Genomic DNA, 18,712 nt, shown 5'->3' with positions numbered 1-18,712 from the left:
CAGCGGAGACAAGCTTCACGACAGCACCTGATCGCATCCCGACATCGCCTGGTTCCTTCCTGGTTCCATCCTGGTCACTGGCTAGTGATCCAGACTCTGTCCCCTCTGCTTTCAGGTACTCTTCATCCTCAATCCGCCCTTGGATCCAACCGGACTCTTCTCTCTTGGTCGCCTGCAGCATCTTTTCTCCAAGGCTCCATAGAACTCCACGACGAAACCCGACACCCTTTGACACCTATGCACCCGCTTCCTGTGGGTGAGGTAACGCGAGTACTGCGGTGCTCCTGTAGAGGTTTATACCCCTAGTGTCCTAGTTTCAAGTGGTTAGTTTCTAGTCCAGTCGGAAGACTCCTAAAACTCTAACTTTCTAACTTTACGCACCCATTGACTTCTATGTGTGCACGCGTGTGCATTTAGACATTGCACCCGCATCCCGTGGGCCTCCTGCTCCCTAACTACTGTTAGTCCAGTGTAGCCCCAGCGATTCCCAAGGCCCTAGGCCTTACCATTGTTCTTATACCACTATTTTAGTATATGGTTTTACGGGCCACCAGGGCCTATCCATATTTGTGCAACTTTGTATGTTATATTAAGTTACTTGTTATGCGCTTGTGCTCATAAAGAGTTCAGGGGGTTGTTTAGAAATAAATACATATATATTTTGAATATATAACCTGTGTGGTGTCCTTTCATTTGGTATTAAAAAGATTGCGTATGGTAAAACAGCTGGCTGAGTTTAGCCTCAGACTGCTTTGTCCATGCTATTACTAGGATAGCTGGTCTATAAGGTTGACTTTACAACCATCAACATAACGGTTGTTTGGACTGGTGCAAGGTGCTCACTAGAATAGTGAACATCATATACCAGGCCAACTTCTCACACGGCTCGGCAGTCGGGCATGACTTGGAGTCATGGTCGCGCCCCAGGCAGTAGAGACACACGCGGTGTGGATCCATCACCGACATCATGTGGCGACAGTCACCGAAGTTCTTGAAACCAGGCATCCCTACGACACCAGGAGTCGATCGATTCATAAAAAATGCGGTAAAAGGCCTTGAAAAAGCTCAGTCAAAAATTGACTGGGGGTACGCGCTCTACCCGGATCTGCGCTTGCTGGCGTGGAAAAAACGCGCGTGGGCGAGTCTAAGTAGCTCCAGCAGCGTCATCTCGGCGACGACGACGCCACTGATGCTCACGGAGCCGCACGACGATGCCTACCGATGCGCAGGTGTACTGCTGACGAATAACTTTCCGGATCCAGTCTGTCTACTGTCAGAGCTCTGTATATGTCAGCATAATATTCATAAAAGGTCTGTAAAATCTCTGCTTGTCTGTAGGTAGTGGTTCCCATGGAGGTAGTTATTCTTGTGATTGTCGGATTAACCATGCCAGTAATGCGGGGGCACTAGCGAGCCGGCTGCAAGATGGCACCCATGCTATGAGGCTCTGCAGGCTCGGGAGCTAATCCGGCATTTATCATGTAGGCAGGGTGCCCATCGCAACCCGCAAAGTAGTGGGATTGACTCGGCTTGAGCTGCCGATGGTGAGGCTGGTGGTGGCGGGGTACCGGATCCGGTGACTCTAGATGGGATTTCCTCCTGCGGCGAAATGGCGGCAATGGCCTTGTCACAGCCCTGCTTCATATAGCCCAAGCGTGGACCCGGCTGGAGGTGAGGTGGGGCCTACTCATCGCAGAGAGCCGGTGGCGATGACTGGCACCGGCTGCGAAGAAGACCCGTGACTTGTAGCTGCTGTAGGCAGACTGAGGTGAGCGGCCTGCGGCTCTCCCCTCCGGACCGGGACCGTGTCCGGCGTGGAACCCCCTGCGGTGGCCCCTGCACGATCAAGTGAGTGACGATGGCACCGGGGAGGGGCGCATCGGCCGGGAGATTGCCCGGGAGGGAGTGTGCTATCAACCTGATGCCAGGAGTCAAGCGGGGTGTTTGGGCCAGCCCGTGGGGTTGGGGTCCCAGATCAGCGGTGCTCACTCCTGGCGGGGGCCTTTTTTGCTGTGTGTGCCCCCTGCTTGGTGCAATACCGGAGGGCTCCACCTGCGGTGATCTTTGACGGCGGGTGAACTGGCACGGGGGTGAGTGTGGCCCCCGCTGACCCTGACTGTGCCATCGCTGATCGGGGGGGGGGGTCGGGACCTCTATTTTTCCATCGGGCCGCTAACCGGGCCTTCATGCACGCCCGCGCGATGTGTGCGGGCCGGTTTGATCAGCCGGGAGACACGCTGCGGCTTCCCATGGACTTTATCCGCGCATCTGTGAGAGAGGCCCCCTGGGATCCATCTGGGACAGGGCCTTCCCTTTGAGAGACACAACTCTGTGCCCCCTGCGAATTGCCCGCTGGTGTCGCCTAGAGGCCTTGCTTGGTGGCACTGGGGGGAGATCTGACGGGCCCCCATCTTGGCTTCATTTGCCCATGCTGATTGCCCCAAGCCTGGGTTGACATGGCTGGTGTGGCTGGGGGGCTGACCTGCGGGCTGCCTGGCGAGTTGACTGGAGGCCCTGCTGCGGACCGCAGTGGGGGTGAGTTCTGAGGCCCCTTATGTGCACCAATCGCGCACCAGTGACACTGCCCCCTGGGTTGTATGTGGGGCCGGGCCTGATCCCCTGAGTTTAGCGTACCTGGGCCTCCTGCGGCCTTGACTCAAGCGTCTTCTGGTGGACTATAAGTGCTTGCCTCGTTTGCTCCACCCTCTTCAGGTCTGGCCCCTGGCTTTAGGAGGGTGGCTGGTGCTTTTGGTTCGCACTGTTCTGAGATGGACACCCTAGCAAACGCAGTGCCGTTGTAGCATCATGGGCAAAACTGATGCTAAACAACCAAAACTCTCCCTTAACCTTCGGAAAAAAACCATGGAGGCCAATCCCCCGATGGAAGCACCTGAAGGAGAGAACATGGCGACCGAAATGGATCCGGAGTCTAGCATACGCTCCATTTTTATTGAGCTGAAGACCTCGGTGGCAGTCCTTTACTTAAAAATCGACTCCATGTCTGACCGCTTGGACCGGCTCAAAGATAAAGTGGCCAATCACGATGAGCACATTGAGGAGGTTGAACAGCGAACCTCCGCTTTGGAGGATGAGGGAACGGCGACGCGTGAACAACTTAACAGTATGGAGAAAGTTCTTGAGGTGATTCGCGCCAAAAATGAGGACCTTGAGGCTCGGTCCCGGCACAATAACTTGCGCATTCTGGGAGTCCTGAGTCCACCGCAATGACACGAGTGGAGGATTATGTGGAGGACATGCTTCAGGCCCTATTTGGGACTCCCTGTCATCCGTGTGCGTAGTGGAGCGTGCCCATAGGTCCCTGGGCTCCCAACCTCCCCCGGGCGCCCCTGCCCGCCCCATCATCGCAAAGGCTGCTGAACTATAGGGACCGCGACATGGTTCTTTGCAAGGCCCACGATCTGCCGGACTCCAGATATCAGGGCAATGTTGCTTTATTTTTCCCGGACTTCACGCTGGCGGTCCAGGTGGCCCGCCGTTAATTTATACCCGTCAAGCGGGTTACTGCAGCAGCAGGACATTAACTACTCTCTCCTGTACCCGGCAAAATTGCGGGTGTTTCATTCTGGCAAGACATCCTACATCAAAGTTTCCAAGTTGGCTGCTAAGTGTGCCCGCAATCTTAAGCACTCAAAGCCGCCCGCCCGCGTTGATAATGATCGGCAGGCAGGAGATGTGCTCAACGAGAATGACTGATTACTGTGCAGCAGTCTTGCCTTGTCTAATGGTTTCTAATGTACCCTTGGGTTCAATTGTTTTTTCCACTTGATTCTTGCCATGTTGCTAATCGGCCTTTTTAGCACCCCGAAATGGATGGGTACTACATGGGATGACCGCCCACTTGATACTGTGAGCTCCCTATGGGCTCTCGCTCGGCCACCCAGCTCCCTGGGCTGGGATTCACCGAGCTTCCTGGCGTTCCCCCCTGGGATGAGCCCCGCATTACGATTTGACGTTGGCCCCTTGAGGCCTAGTTGGGGGTGGGTGGGTACTCTTCAGCCTTGTTGAGTGGCTGCAGTGGGAGGGAGGTGAGTTGGGGGTGAAGGTTGCACTGCATACAATGTTTTTTGTCTATTCTTCCCTTGTATCCTTCCCTTCCCCCTTTCTTCCCCCTCTCTGGCCCCACAACTACAGCTGCACGCTATTTGGTTCCTCTCTCCCTCTCTCCTTCGTTGCTTGCGACTTGTGGTGTTGTGGTGATGGCTGATGACTAACACTGAGCGCACGCTCAAAGCTATTGCCTGGAATGTGCAGGGCTTGAACGATTGTAGAAAGGTGTGGCTTGTAGCAGCACTGTTGAATCGTCATAGGGCTTATATATGCTTTCTGCAGGAGGTGCATTTGACGCGTGATACGCACCTCGTACTTGCGGGCAGGCTGGATGGGTGAAAAATGATCGCAGAATACTCTGAGTACGCTCGGGGCACAGCTATCATCCTTCGTAAGGGTCTTCCTTTGCACACACATGATACTATCCAGGATCCCCTGGGTCGATACGTTATGGTTTCGAGAATATTGGGCGGGCGCCCCATTAGACTGGTCTCGATATACGGGCCTAACAATGACGATCCCCAGTTTTTTAGCGGAGTGTGGAGGCTTGTAGAATCTCTTGGCACTGGGGCGGTGCTGTGGACTGGGGATTTCAACGTAGTGCTCAAGCCTGACAAGGACAGACTGAGAGGCTTGCACCTCGCCCAACCTCGGGCTGCAGCTCAACTCCAGGTGCTGATGGAGGACTATGGCCTGACGGATGTCTGGGGTCGGCCCCATTTGCAGTGCTGTGAGGGTACCTGCGTCTCCACTGCGGGCCCCACATGGTCAAGGATAGACTACTGGATCATCTCTCATGATGCAGATAATGGGTCCGACGCTGCATGCACCTCACGCATACTCTTTCAGATCACGCCCCGTGTTACTAGAATTCACGATGCTTGGTGCGCAGAGCAGGTCCTTCAGCTGGAGATTCCCTGCTGGAGCTCTCCGTGATCAGGTCTTCTGGGAAGATATCGAACTGGCAATCACAGAATAATGAAGATTCGGTTGACTCCCCATCCACACTATGGGAAGCTTTTAAAAAAGTGATTAGAGGTAAATGCACAGCTAAACAGGCCAGCATCCGTCGCTCTCTTCGGGGGGACTTGAGGCACTTTGAAGGTGAGATACAACTGCTGGAACAGGAATACTTTGCTATTAATCAACTTTTCCTTCTCGCTCAGATTACATCTAAGCTGGAAGAATTTGAGGAGGCTGCACTACGAGAGACACACTATCTGGGAAGGAAGGCGCAAGCCCATTGGTACGGTGAAGGTGATAGAGCTGGTAAGACCTGTGCAGGTTTACTTCGGAAGCGGTGGGCTAATGATTATATCAGTAAGCTGCGCTTGGATGTGGACGAGTAAGTGGTAGGAGAGGATGCAGTCCAGGCCAAAATGATGGCGTTTTACGCCTCGTTATATGCCTCACACCAGCCGGAAGTCCCTCCTGACCTGCTTTCTTTCTTTGACTGGATCGAACTGGTTTGGGTAAGCGATGCCCAACGCCGGTACTTGGACGAACCTTTCCCGGTAGAGGAGGTATTTGGTGTAATTCGTGCTGTCTGGGACAAAGCCCTAGGGCTGGATGGGCTCACCTCAGCCTTTTTAAGGGGCTTGCACCGGTGCTAGCACCCCATCTGCTTAACATGTACGAAGACTCATTAGAGACGGGTGACCTCCCTCCCTCTGAGAGGCACTCCTCGTGACCATACTTAAGCCAGATAAAGATCCGTTATTGTGTGATTTTTACCGGCCACTGTCCATGATTAACATTGACAACAAAATTCTCGCAAAGCTTCTCGCCTCACATCTGCTACCCTTGCTTCCTACAATTCTTTGGTCGGATCAATGTGGCTTCGTCCCGGGTAGGAGTACTGCCCACAACCTCCGCATCCTCTTTGCCGTTATGCAAGAGATTGATCCTGCCCTCCCTGCGGCAGCAGTGTTCCTCGACGCCACTAAAGCGTTCGACACACTGGAGTAGCACTATCTCTTCTCGTTGCTTGCCCGAATCGGCTGAGCCCAGCGTCCCTTAGGAAAATTGTGTTGCTATATACCTCCCCCTCAGCTAGACTGCAAATCAATGGAGTCATCTCCCCTCTGGTTCGGGTTTCCCGGGGCACCAGACAGTGCCCGCTGTCATCCCTCCTCTTCGCGATCACGATGGAGCCGCTGGCGGCCCGGTTGCGATAGTTCCACACGTGGAGAGGCCTCGATTTCACGCCGCGGGTGGTCCTCGAATCCATGTATGTGGACGATGTGACACTCTACATCCACCATCCTGCTGATAATCTTGATCCCCCTCATACGGGAGAACATTCGATTTGGTGGCCTCTTGGGTGTTACCTTAAACTGGGAGAAGTCTATCATCTTCCCACTCACTGCAGTAACCGTTGCGTTCCAGTCAGAATTTCCCCTCAAATGAGCTGATTGCCCAGTAAAATATTTGGGAATCTGGACTAGTAGGGACCAGTCGGAACTGTGGAGCTATAACTATGGCAGACTCATGGACTGGTTTGAAGATCGGTTTCCCCACTGGAGGGTGCTATCTCTTTCGCTCACAGGGCAACTCGCCATTGCCAAGATGGTAGTACTGCTCAAGTTCCTTTATAACTTCGTTAATCCCCTACTCCCCCTCACGGTCGCATTCAAGAAGCGTCTTCGCTCCAATTTGTTCTCCTTGGTATGGGCGGGAGGGCGCGGCGGATCTCCTGGGAAACTCTCAAGCTCCTGTTCGAGCAAGGGGTCTGGGGGCACCAGTCATGGAATTATATCATTCCTGTGCCCAGGCGCAATTCGCATTCCACTGGGTTTTTCTGACGTTATTCCTGGCGCACGCGGCACCAGAGTGCGACCTGGCGGACCCGACTCCGCTGCCTATGGCGATGTTTTGCTCGCAGAGCCACCAGCGGACGGGGATAGCCACGGTCGGCAGTACGGACGAGCGGGTATAGACACCCTATTTGCGCCCTCAGTGCCGCTTACGGGCCACCCGGAACTGCCCTTCGCAAGTGGTTGTGCAACTTGCAGGTGCACACGCTGGGTCGGGCATTCCCAGATGGGGTTTTCATAGACCTGGACACTGCTCTGTGTGAGAAGCATATAGGACTCTTGGACAGGATGACTTAGTTTCAGCTCCGTGCGGCTATGAGGGCGAAGTAGGCCTCATTCCTGCTTGCTCCACCCACGTTTCATGTTTTGGAAGCATTTTTATCAAACCCCTCACCTCGTAAACTCATAACGCCTCTGTACACTGGTATGCAGCGAGACTATCCTGTGCTTGTGCCCCTGGCTCAGGCTGCTTGGGAGGAGTGCCTGGGTAGGTGGTTTGAGGAAGGAGTGAGGGCCTACTGCTGCACGCAATCTAGGGACTTGTCGCTCAAATACAGACTTGGATTAGACCATTTCCAGTTTCTTCAAAGACTGTATAGAACCCCGGTATGGATGTGTAAGGCTGGGCTTTGTGAGGAAGCTTGCTGTGTGCGTTGTGGAACGTCTAAGGCCTCATTCCTGCAACTACTGGGGTGTTGTGTTCTGGATGAAATGCTGGAATATAGGGTGGAGCGCACCCCGTTATTTGCCCTGTTGGGCTATGTTAAACCTTTACCTAAGTGCATCAGGCAACTTGCTGCTATGATGCTGCTGTTGCCAAAGAGGCGAGTGGCGATCTGCTGGGCCCGTAGGCGTAGGCTGCAGAGAGATAACTGGCTGTCGAATGCAGCGTTTTGCCATACACAGTTGTCTGAGTATTGGGATCTGATGCCCTCGCAAGCGCAGCCCCTGGATATATGGAACCCCTGCGAAGGTATTTGCAGCAACAACGTAGCCATCAAGCCCCAGGCCCTATAGTAGAGAGGTAGACGAGAATGAGATGTGATGGATGTCCAACGGGGAGGGGTCCCCCCCCACCTGCGCCTCAACAGCTTTTCCTTTTGCTGTTTCGATACGGCCAGAGGGGTTCCCCCCATTCCCTTTCCTCTTACCCCTCCTTTTCACTGGATGCTTAGTTGCATCCCTTCTGCTCTATGTGACTACACTGGAACATGCCGAGAATTGAAGGACAGTGGACAGGTTGGACCCCATGGACTAAAGCATGCCCATAGGGGCACTTTGGTAGGCTCTAACAGGATAATATTGTCTTGTACCACTGTTCAGATGGTGTGCTTCTCGGTACATTCGCAAGCTCATGCTCTTTCAAAATATGTCACTTCCTCTATGTGTTTGAACTTACCAATAAAGGTTTTTAAAACTCCCCCCCCCCCCAAAAAACATGCCAGTAATGCCCCAGCTCTATCCCCTTTCCTATGTACCCTTGCAGCATATGCCTCAAAGTTGCATCTGCGCAGGTCCGTGATGGCCTCCTCATATGTGGTCTTGGCCTCAGCTAGTTGTGTTGGGGATATTGTTCCAGCATCTGCGGCCTTCGTCAGAGTTGCTAGTTTCTGTTCAGTTGCTAGTATGGAACATTCAAGTGTTGCACCTACGCCTGTGATTTGCCTAATGCATGCGCCTTTTATGACTACCTTGAAGGCGTCCCGCTCTAGTATCCTATATGAGGCTGTGTGTGTATTTTCTGCTAAGTAATTTTATATGCTATCTTTTTGCCCGTGTCTGAACACTGGGTCTTCAAGGCAGTCTCGGGGCAATAACCAAGTGGGGATCGGTTGTAAGGGGGACGCCATCTAAGAGTTATGTCATGTGCATCATGATCCAGGTAATCCGTGTTTTGGATCATGGGGCTGAGTGCTGGGGAACATAGGAAGCGGTCAAATCGGACTCTGATTGTGAGGGATGGAATGGAAGGAGTAGAGTCTGGTAGTTGGGTGTATATGTCTATAAGCATCCAGCAGTGACCATTGGTTCATCCATGCGCAAAAGCACGTCATTTGCGCGTGTGCTCAGGAGGTGAGGTGGTATCTGCCCAAAGAGAGGTCTAATGTGCAGTTGTAGTCCTCTCGCAGAATCCAAGGCGAGGTTGTGCATAGGGCGAGGACACTCGATAGGGTCTCCCAGAATTTTCTCCTTTCAGTTTTGGGTTCGTATACACTTTCTATTAATATCTGTTGGCATCTAATCGTCCTTCTAGTAGAGTATATCGTCCTTCTGAGTCTGTCGCCCCCTGCTAGTCTCCTGGAAAGTGAACCCGGTCGGAGCCATATCAGCGTTCCACGCGCAAACACTGAATATGTAGTGGCACAGAAGGTGCCCTGCCAGCGTCTTTTGAGTCTGTCTAGTTCCCCCACGATGAGATGCGTTTCCTGAAGTAGAACTAGCGTTTCTGCGCCATGTGGATTCCACGGACATTTAGGGTGAGGAATTTAATGTCTGCTGTGGAAGCCATGGGGTGGGGGGGGTTTATCCGTGCAAAGGGGGGGAAGGAGATCAGGGGTCATCGTATAAGGATAGTTTACTCCCCGCGATTGGTCTATGAAAGTTGTTCTTTGTGGTTGCCCATTATATGTGAATAGTTGTTGGGTTGGGAATAGGTGGGGGGACAACATGGTAGTGAGTCTCAATACTGGAGATCTGCTGCAAAGGGCAGCCCATTCAAACGTGTTCTAGTATGAACGCTTTAGTGTATTGTGAGGGGTGTCTTGTGTGCGACCCTGGGGTCCGTGTGGTGGGAAGCCCACTTTAAGCTCATAGGTGATCGGTGTAGACCCTGGTTACTGGTGACGTTGATGACTTAGATAGGCTGCATATGAGAGGTGCTGAGGCCATATCTGTTACGGTGCCATAGTGGCCGAAAGCTCAAGGAAAGGCTGTGAAGACGTTTACCAACTTCAAACAAATGAGAGTGTCTGCTGTTTGTGGGATAACCAGGGGAGGGAGGGGTTATTGAGTCCGCACCCGAGGTGCTCGAGTCTATGGGGTCTTTGGGCGTGAAGATGTTAAGCCTTCATCCTTATCTGAGACCATCAAGCCTGCTCCCCATTCATCTGCCGCCTGGAGGGCCTTCCGTCATTCTGCGATTATTTGTTCCAGGTCTGGAGATTTCATGATGTTGCCGAGTGATTGGGATCCAGCTCGTTGTTGGGTGTTCTTTCCATGCCGGTGTTAGTTCCGGGGTTCATGTGCTAGAGACTTCAGATTGTTTTTGAGACTCAGAATGACTTGCAGATGTAGTTCCGCCCAGTTTATTGCTTCTCTTGGGTCTGTGAAAAAGATTGTGGTTTCTTTGTGTATTATTTTGAGGCGAGAAGGGGAATAGTAGCGAGTATTGTACTCCTTTTTGGCTGAGGAGTCGCTTTATTTCTAAGAAGGCGATCTTTGGTGTTTTACTGCCCTTGAGTAGTCGGGAAAAAGCAGACCGTGTTTGTCTTCCGCTGTGATAGGACGATTGTTTCTGGCGGCGTGCAGTATTGAGTATCTGTCCCAGAAATGGAGGAGTTTGACAAGCAGTGGTCATGGGAGGGAGCCCGGTGGTAGCTGCCTGTGCTGCACCCCATGCGCCACTTCCACTGAAAAGAAGGCAGTCAGTTCCATGGTCGGTGTAAACGACTTGAGACAGGTTTCTGTATAATTGACGGGGGTTGTTCCTTCTACTCCTTCAGGTAGGTTCAACACTCGGAGATTGCTCTGTCTGGATCGTCCTTCCAAGTCATCTGTTTTCCCTTCTGGAGTGTAAGCTGGGCCTGGAGTTCTCGTAGCATGTCTTGTTGTGCCTTTGCCAAAGGTTGCAGCGTAGAAAGGACCTTTTCTTCGTCCGCTACTTTGTCCGCCAGCTTGCAATGATCCTCTTGTAAGAGATTTAGATTTGTGGAAATGCTCCGAAGCGGTCCTCCATAGTGACCCGCGAATGTTCAATGGGCGCTAACACGGTCAAGTTTGTCCGACACAGAGGCAGTGACGAAGGGTTCCGTTGTCATGCCATTGTCTTCCATGGTTGGGGACTTTTTTCGGGTTGGGATGTTGAGATCCCACGTTGGTGCGCAGTTTGTATGTTTCTTCTCGTGCCTTACGTTGGTGCAGGGGCATTGTTGGTTCCCTTCTGAGATGATAGATTGTTGTCCCCTTCCTCATATATCCGAGGTGGTTGCCTTCAGGTGTAGTGCTAAGGGGGGGCGAAGGTGCTCTCTGGTTCTCCCTCCGCGTCTCGCGTCGGGACTCGAGTATCCCCCTTGGGCGCGTGAGTTCAAGGACGAGGGGTTGCTGGTGCAGTGGCCAACTTTCTCTGTGGCTGTCTGTGGCAGCAATCTTGGGATCAGGCACCTTGAAATGTATTAACTGGTGTTCTCGCCCAGATCGTGTTTTCTCCGCACTGTAGCATTGCCTGCACTGCCTCAGGATCGGTAGGGGTATCCTGTGGTGTTCTCCTGGCTGTTTTTCAAGCCCCACCGATGTGGATGTGAGGCGATTATCGGGCCCGCGTTCGGAGCCTCAGGTAAACACGTCCGCCATTGTGGCTAAGTTAGCCACGCCCCCGGTAGATCAACTTGATATGCTGCTGTATGTAGATGCTGTTCAGAGTAGAAGAGAAAACAGGGCCACAATAGGTAACTACATGTTAGTTTTCCCTGCAACTCAAGACCAGCCCTTCAGAGATCTCCAGGTCTATACAGGATGCGTGGCTCCGATGAAGGTTTTCTCTGAATTTTAGGGCTTGTAGCCTTTTTTATTTTATTATAAAATAGGACTTACAAGTCTCAGAATTCAAAGATAAAACCTGAACAGGAGCAACATACATGGACCTGGGAAACTGGGCAGCTATGCAAGACATATCTGAAAATGAAATATACAGTGAATCTAAATGGCTCAGGAATCGTTTGTAATATTGTAAGATGACGAGCTCAAATACTAGGTGCTCAAAACACAGCTATTGTCGGAATACACTGAGAAATTTGTAATATTAATTACCTGACCTGTCTTCCGATGTCCTTTAATGCCTTTAACCTTTCAATATCCAGCCAAAGTAACCAATGGTTCTCCCCTGATGTTCCTTTCAGAAAGGACTTGAACTTTTCAAATAGTTTTCTGCTGCGTATGTTATTTGGACTGTGACTGAGTTGCCACCCAACTCCACATTCTGTGTCTTCAATTTCAGATTCAGAGCTCATACCGTCTTCCTCAACATCTGCTTCAGAAGATGTGGAGCTTATCGTTGAAGCTGCACTGGATGGTAAACTTTGAATGATCACCTCAGACAAATTGTAAATATCCACTCCATCATCAGTGGCCACAGGAGGCTCTCCAGTTAGCATTGCAACTGCATTTTTAATCAGACGGTCAATATAAAAAGCTGCAAACTCCTCCAAGGACCCAAACACTGGAACTCTATGTTCATTGTTGTCTGTGTCACAAGTCACTTCCAGATAAACTCGATTAGTGGATGGTGATGGGCAGGTAGCAACGGAAGCAGAATATTCCTCTTTATCTTTTCTTTTTTGAACATCTGCAGCTCCTGCTGTAAGACTGGCATTTTGCATTGGAATTCCTGCATGCAATCAGAAACAATCATTGTAACGGACTCAGAAAAAAAGGACTGGTACACATGGCTATTAAAAGGACATTCAATGAATAAAAAGGCGACCTAGGCAATCCAAAGTGCCTGGAAGCATGACTTTACCAATCACAAGTCTTAAGAACGTAATCTCCTACCTTGAACATTTCTAGGTAGACCAGACACCTCTCGATATTGCTGGGAATGGTGCTGAAAGTTAGCATAGGTCACATATAAGTAATGAGTTAAATCCTTTCTTTAATTTACAGGTCTTCGCAGCAAGACTCCCTACACATAATAACATATGTACTATGCATCCTTTGCATTATTCAAATCCTCTAATTCACACATTCCAGCCAATTAAGTATGCAGCAAAGAGCTAAAATTGTTTGCCATTTTAGTGACTGAACCTAAGAACAACTTGCCCCTTAACCACAATCAAATTATCAACTTCCTACTGCTTTAGCAGATATTAAACTGGCACTTTATTTTTACCTTTTCATCACCTTCTTGGACTTCTACTAGCTTCCAAAGACTGCTTTGTAAGTGTGTTATGACATGTTAGGAAACAATTATCATTTACTTTAATAGTTCTTCTTTATGTGTTTCATATTCATACAGAATGGCAAATAATTGTTTTGAAATGAAAGGATTAACATGAAACAATTTTCACATTAAAAAAGGAAAACACGCATTAATAACTTTTCGCAGGAATCAGAACTGTGCATTCTTCAAACCAGAGAGGAAAAGGTTGCTCAAAATGCCTTACATTTAAATTCTATTTGGAGCTATGAAGTAGGTCACTGTCCCTTCTCTGACAAAAAGAAGTAAGTTTAACTTAGATATGAATTTGATTATCCATAATAGAGATCTATCATTATAGGTAAGTAGACTTTCCCTTATTGTCATATAAAAGTAACAGGTGGTAGGCAAGGGGCCTTTAAAATCTCACCACTGGGAAAGTGAAAATAAGGAATTAATGAAGGGACTAATGAATGTATTAAAATTTCCCAGAGAGGGTTTATTGTCCCTCCAGAGAACTCACGCTCTAATCAGATGTAGTGAGTAATGACTGCAGAAAGAGTAAGTAGACGTCTAGGGCAACAGATTTCTGCCACAAGACAGTTGACTAGGAACACTACAGTGGGACCCTCCTCGTCAGGGAATAAGCATTTAGTCTAGCAAGTAAGGGTCCATTTATGTACATTCAAGTAGAGCATCACCTTGTTCAACAAACTATCTACAGATAGGCTGGTTGCAAATTGCTGTGCTAAAGATAGCCTATGCAACAAAAAGCTGTCTGTATAATCTGGTAACTTCAGATGTAATTTGAGTGCTGTTTTCCTGTCCTGTCTTTGATATGTTTATTCTGCTGGGGTGAATGAAGTTAAAAAGAAAACTTGAAAGCTACCAATAAATTTAAATAAAAATCCCACATAATGATGAAAAGAGAAGAGTGTACCCAACTACTTTATCACTACGAAAGACCAAAAACATCTAATCAAGTCAGTGAGATTGAATCGCTTTAGTTCTCCTACACCAGCGGGATCCAAAGGAGGCCCAGAAGTACTGGACTTTGCGATTATGCTTATAATATAAATGTACATTTAGTGAATCTAAATGGCCATCATTTATATAGCAAGTGATAACCTGAAAATCTGGCAAGGGTTTCAGCCCTCTTGGCCTACATTAGACCATCACAGCATGCAGTCCTTGACATTGTCAAGTTTCTTTCTTGGCTGACGGAGAAAGGTGCGACTCCTCCAGGAGCCACAGTGCCAGTCTGTACTGGAAAGTAAGGTGTCAAGTGTCTCCGTAAGATGGTCCCAGTTAGGAGGCAAAAACCACAAAGGGCAAAGAAACTCCTTGGTAATGTGCATTTATTGATTGAAGATGATGACTTCTGCAAAATAAGATTAGCAGGGTACCACATCCTCCCTTACATGAGGACAGAGAGAAGAGCCCCATAGCACTTGACTGTGAGAAGAAATCCAAAGATAGTCTGGCTGTAAAGAGCAATATCAGGGACAAAAGTAGTAGCAGGGTGTGTGACGAATGCAGCAATAAATAGGTTTAGGTTTAGGGATTTATAGAGCGCATGGCTACCCTTAGGCATCCCAGTGCTATGTATTTCAGCAGATATTTCCGGGGAACAGCCATGTTTTAGTCTCTTTTTGAGGGTTGTGTCGTTCTCGATCATCTGCAGCTCTGGGTCGATACTGTTCCATAGCTTGGGAACCAGGTTTTGAATGACCTTCCACCCCATCTCGATCTCTTGATTCTTGAGGTGTTCATCAGGAACTTTGATCCTGACCTGAGATGCTGGCGTGGAGAGTACTGGGAGATCAGGTCTCGTACTAGCGCGGTGCCTTTCCCTTGCATAGCTCTGTGCGCCAGACAGAGGGATTTGAATTTAATTCTGGCATTGACCGGAAGCCAGTGTAGATCCCTGAGGGAGGCCCTTACTGACTGGTGTTTGGGTATTTTAAGGAATAGTCGGGCTTCCGCATTCTGAACTGTTTGCAGCCTGTCTGTGACACTTTTGGGGGAACCAAGATATAATGAGTTCCCGTAGTCAATCCTTGACACCACGAAGGCTTGAACCACTGTCTTCCTTGATTTTTCTGGGAGCAGGCCCAATATTTTTCTAATCGTTCGAAGCATCCCAAAGCAGATGTTCGACCAGTTTTTTTGATTGGGTCTCCACCGTTAGATTCTGGTCCAGCCACATTCCTAAGTTTTTAATACAGGTTTTGGGTGGGGGAACCCTATTTTGCTGGCCAGGGGATCTCTGAGCGTGGACTGAAGATACTGCCTAGGATCATGATCTCTGTTTTATGTCCATTTAATTCAAGGCTGCACTCTGCCACCCAGGACCCGATTTGTTCCAGGCAAGGGGCAAGATGCCTGTGGTCCGAGTTGATGGATTCTGAGATTGATACCACTCGTTGTGTGTCATCGGCGTATGACACGATGGAGAGGCCGAACTCCTGTACTGTATGGGCCAGTGGGCTCAAGTAAATTTTAAAGAGGGTTGGACTCAGGGAGGATCCTTGAGGAAACCCCCGATGGGGCTGCGAGGGCGTCTGAGAAGATTCCAGCCTCCATGCATTGGAATGTTCTCCCATTCAGGAAGAAGGCTAGCCATTTGTTGGCTTTGCCTTTGATTCCAATGTCGGTGAGTCTGCTTATCAGTACCTCGTGATCAACTGTATCGAAGGCGGCGCTGAGATCCAGGAGCATGAGTGCTGCGGCTCTTCCCTGACCTAGGGTGGCTTTTAGTTTTTCGGTGACAACAAGTAGGGCTGATTCCTTGCTTTGTCTTGGTCGGAATCCCATCTGTGTTTGGTGTATGATTATATTGTCCTCCAGAAATTGTGAAACTGTCTTATCCACATGTTTTTTCCGCAATTTTGCCCAAGATGGGTAGCAGTGAGATCGGACGGTAGTTGGCCAGTGAGGCGGGGTCGAGTTGGGGTTTTTTAAGAAGGGGTTTCACAATGGCATGTTTCCACTCTTTGGGTACTGTGCCACTTTTGAGGGATAAGTAGATGAGGTGGGAGAGTTGGGTAAGAATACTTTCCCCCCCTTGTGAAAGAATGTGCAGGGGTGCTGGGTCTAAGGGTGATCCTGATTTTACGTTTACTAACAGGGCGCCAACCTGATCCTCGCTCAGTTTGGGGAAAGAATACAGAGCCGGAAGGGGCGGGGGCAATTCTGTGGTCTTGTGACGTTCTATGGAGGATGTGGGGGCATCGGTGGATGTTGAAGTCAGGCTTGTGTTGATGTGTAGTGATTTGTAGATTTTTTCCACCTGACTTTTGAAGAATGAGGCTAGCTCATTGCATCTCTCTTTTGAGCCTTGGGGCATGTTAGCAACTGGGTCGATTGTGGAGAGAGACTTTACTATTTTAAACAGTTTCTTTGAGGAGTTCTCAATTTTTTTTCTCAAAGTAGGCCGCTTGAGCGTTCCTGATTTTCTTGTGGTATTGATGAATGGCTGATTTGTAGGCTATTCTGAGCTCAGGGTCATAGGTTTTTCTCCAACTTTGTTCAAGCTTTTTACAGGTGTTTTTTGGGGTGACCAGCTCAGAACTAAAGCAAGAAGATCCGTTAGTGTTTTTTGGTTTTATTGGGCCTGAATTCCTGAAATTACGGTCTATGGATCCTTTTATCCAAGATGACCAATTTTTATGGGCTTCTTCTAGATCTATGGATTCTGGTGGAGCTGATGACAAGGTCTGTGACCCATTCTGCGGGACCTGCCTTGGCCATTTGCTTCCTAGGACTGGGCTTATATTTTTTAGTTCTGTGAGATTGGGTTTTAGGAACCAGATAGGGACGAGGAAGTGCTCTGTCCATGGCATCCGGATGGGGTCGAGTGTTTCCAGTATGGGGTCGTTTGAAAAGATAGGGTCCAGAATGTGGCCTTTTTCGTGAGTGGGCAGATGTACAAGCTGAGTAAGCTGTACTGAGTCTAGGTTGGCTAGGCATCTCGTTGTTGAGGGGTTAGCGTGTTTGTCCAAGAGGATGTTAAAGTCCGCTAGTACAGTGAAGGTGCTTTTCTCGATTATCAGACTAGCTAGAATGTCTGAAGTGGCTTCCAGGAACTGTGTACATGTCCCTCGTGGCCTATAGATAAGGCATCCTGAGAAGGAGCATTCATGAGTGAGGGACAGTCTGAAAGTGAGCGCCTCACATTTCGCTATGTTTAGGGGGGTGATGGCACAGGCAAAATGGGATTTGCAAATAAAAGCAATGCCACCTCCTATCGCACCAACGCTGTTGCTGCGATAGATTTCAAAGCCCTGGGTGAGGGCATTTACAATGTCTGGGCTTGAACTGTCACATAGCCAAGTTTCTGTCAAGAACAGGGCCTCAAGCTCTTCCTCCTCTATTAGGAGCTTAATATCGATTGCATGTTTTGGGAGGGATCTACAGTTGATTAGTCCCATCTTCCAGTGGTTAGAGTAGTCTAAATTTTCTCCTGTGACCTTTCTCTGTAGAGGCTTGGTATTGCCTGTGACTACACAGATGGGACACATCAGGGGATTGTTCGTACTCCTAGAGTGCAGGCAGGTGGGGTGGACACCTGTATTCAGTGCCTGGAGATCTGTTTTTGTGTATGTATACCTTTTTGGAGGGTCCCGGGTGGTGTGGGCAGGGTTCCTGGCCCCTGGTCCCGGGCAGGCACGGACGGGCACAGAAGGGCACAGAAGGGCTTGCCTTAGGCGCTCCTTCGCGCGCCAGCGGCGCACCCGCTGCACGTTGGCGCCATCCCGCTCTTACATGCAGATCCTGGAAGTGCCTTTGCGCTCAGACTAGACCGCCAACTCTGAAAATGGCGTCTGTCTGTTAGCCTCCCAGAAGTGAGTGTTTCCGGCGTGATGTTCTCCCTCCACTCAATCAGCTACCAAGCTGCAGTGGACCGGGGAGAGTCAGGTGAGCAACTCAGGAGGTATTTGTTTAAAATCCTATTTGCAGACAGTTTATGTGCAACAGTTTAAAAACGAAATATGTGCAACTTATAAAACATGTGTCAAAGAAGGTTCATTATTAATTCCAAGTGCAGCGAGCGCTAGCAGCGATGCAGGTCATCAAGTGAAGGTTAAAAAGCAGTTTCAGGACAGCACGAGTGAATCTAGCCGCTTCAGCGTGCGAATCTGCCGAAAATGCCTATCTTGGCCTAATAAAGGAAACAACTGCATTTAAATATAGCCATCATTCTTAAATGCCTCCTTTATATGCAGTTCAATCAGGATCTGACACTATGGAGAAGATTTAACTCCATCTTGAATTGGGAACTTCAGCCAGTAACCACTGAACAGACCGCCAATCTGGAATTTCTTCCAACATGTGGTTTCAATGAGGTATATGAGAAAGAATCCTAACCACAACAATGCTGACAAAGTCTAGGTCTAGCAGACGCCCAGCTGCACGCCAAGTGTGGATTTGAGAGTTTGACTGCCTATCTATATGGTATGGGGTCGTATTGTTCTCAAAACTTGTCGCCTCAGGTAAACTCACTGCGTGGATGTAACAGTTAACACTCCAGTTCCACAAGATTTGAAGGTCAGTTGGAATGCCGCAAGATATTTTGAGGTCAGCAGTTCATCAAGAGAACAAAAGTCTAGAAAGAAAGAAAGTTTTCAAAGTGCTAACAAAACCTTACATCAGCTGTGAAGAAATGTCTTCATAACAGGCATAGTGAGCAGATTTC

The 18,712-nt window shown here is 49.3% G+C and overlaps 1 protein-coding gene and 1 long non-coding RNA gene across 3 annotated transcripts in view; one reads left to right on the top strand and one right to left on the bottom strand.

Annotated features, from left to right (window-relative positions):
* The window catches only part of RGS22 (regulator of G protein signaling 22), a 1,652,097-nt gene that overhangs the window by 1,221,210 nt on the left and 412,175 nt on the right, over positions 1 to 18,712 (bottom strand). For both annotated transcript variants that reach the window (XM_078686958.1, XM_078686959.1), the window contains exon 8: positions 11,910 to 12,486. In XM_078686958.1, coding sequence (XP_078543084.1) covers positions 11,910 to 12,486 — 577 coding nt within the window. The remainder of the gene's footprint in view (positions 1 to 11,909; positions 12,487 to 18,712) is intronic.
* LOC144828619 (uncharacterized) overlaps positions 1 to 18,712 on the top strand; it is a 389,822-nt gene that overhangs the window by 77,980 nt on the left and 293,130 nt on the right. The window lies entirely within an intron of this gene.

Source organism: Lissotriton helveticus, chromosome 4_1 (assembly GCF_964261635.1).
Source record: "Lissotriton helveticus chromosome 4_1, aLisHel1.1, whole genome shotgun sequence".
NCBI classification, from domain to species: domain Eukaryota; kingdom Metazoa; phylum Chordata; class Amphibia; order Caudata; family Salamandridae; genus Lissotriton; species Lissotriton helveticus.
Note: the sequence above shows the minus strand (reverse complement) of the source record. Positions and strands in the feature narration are given on the sequence as shown.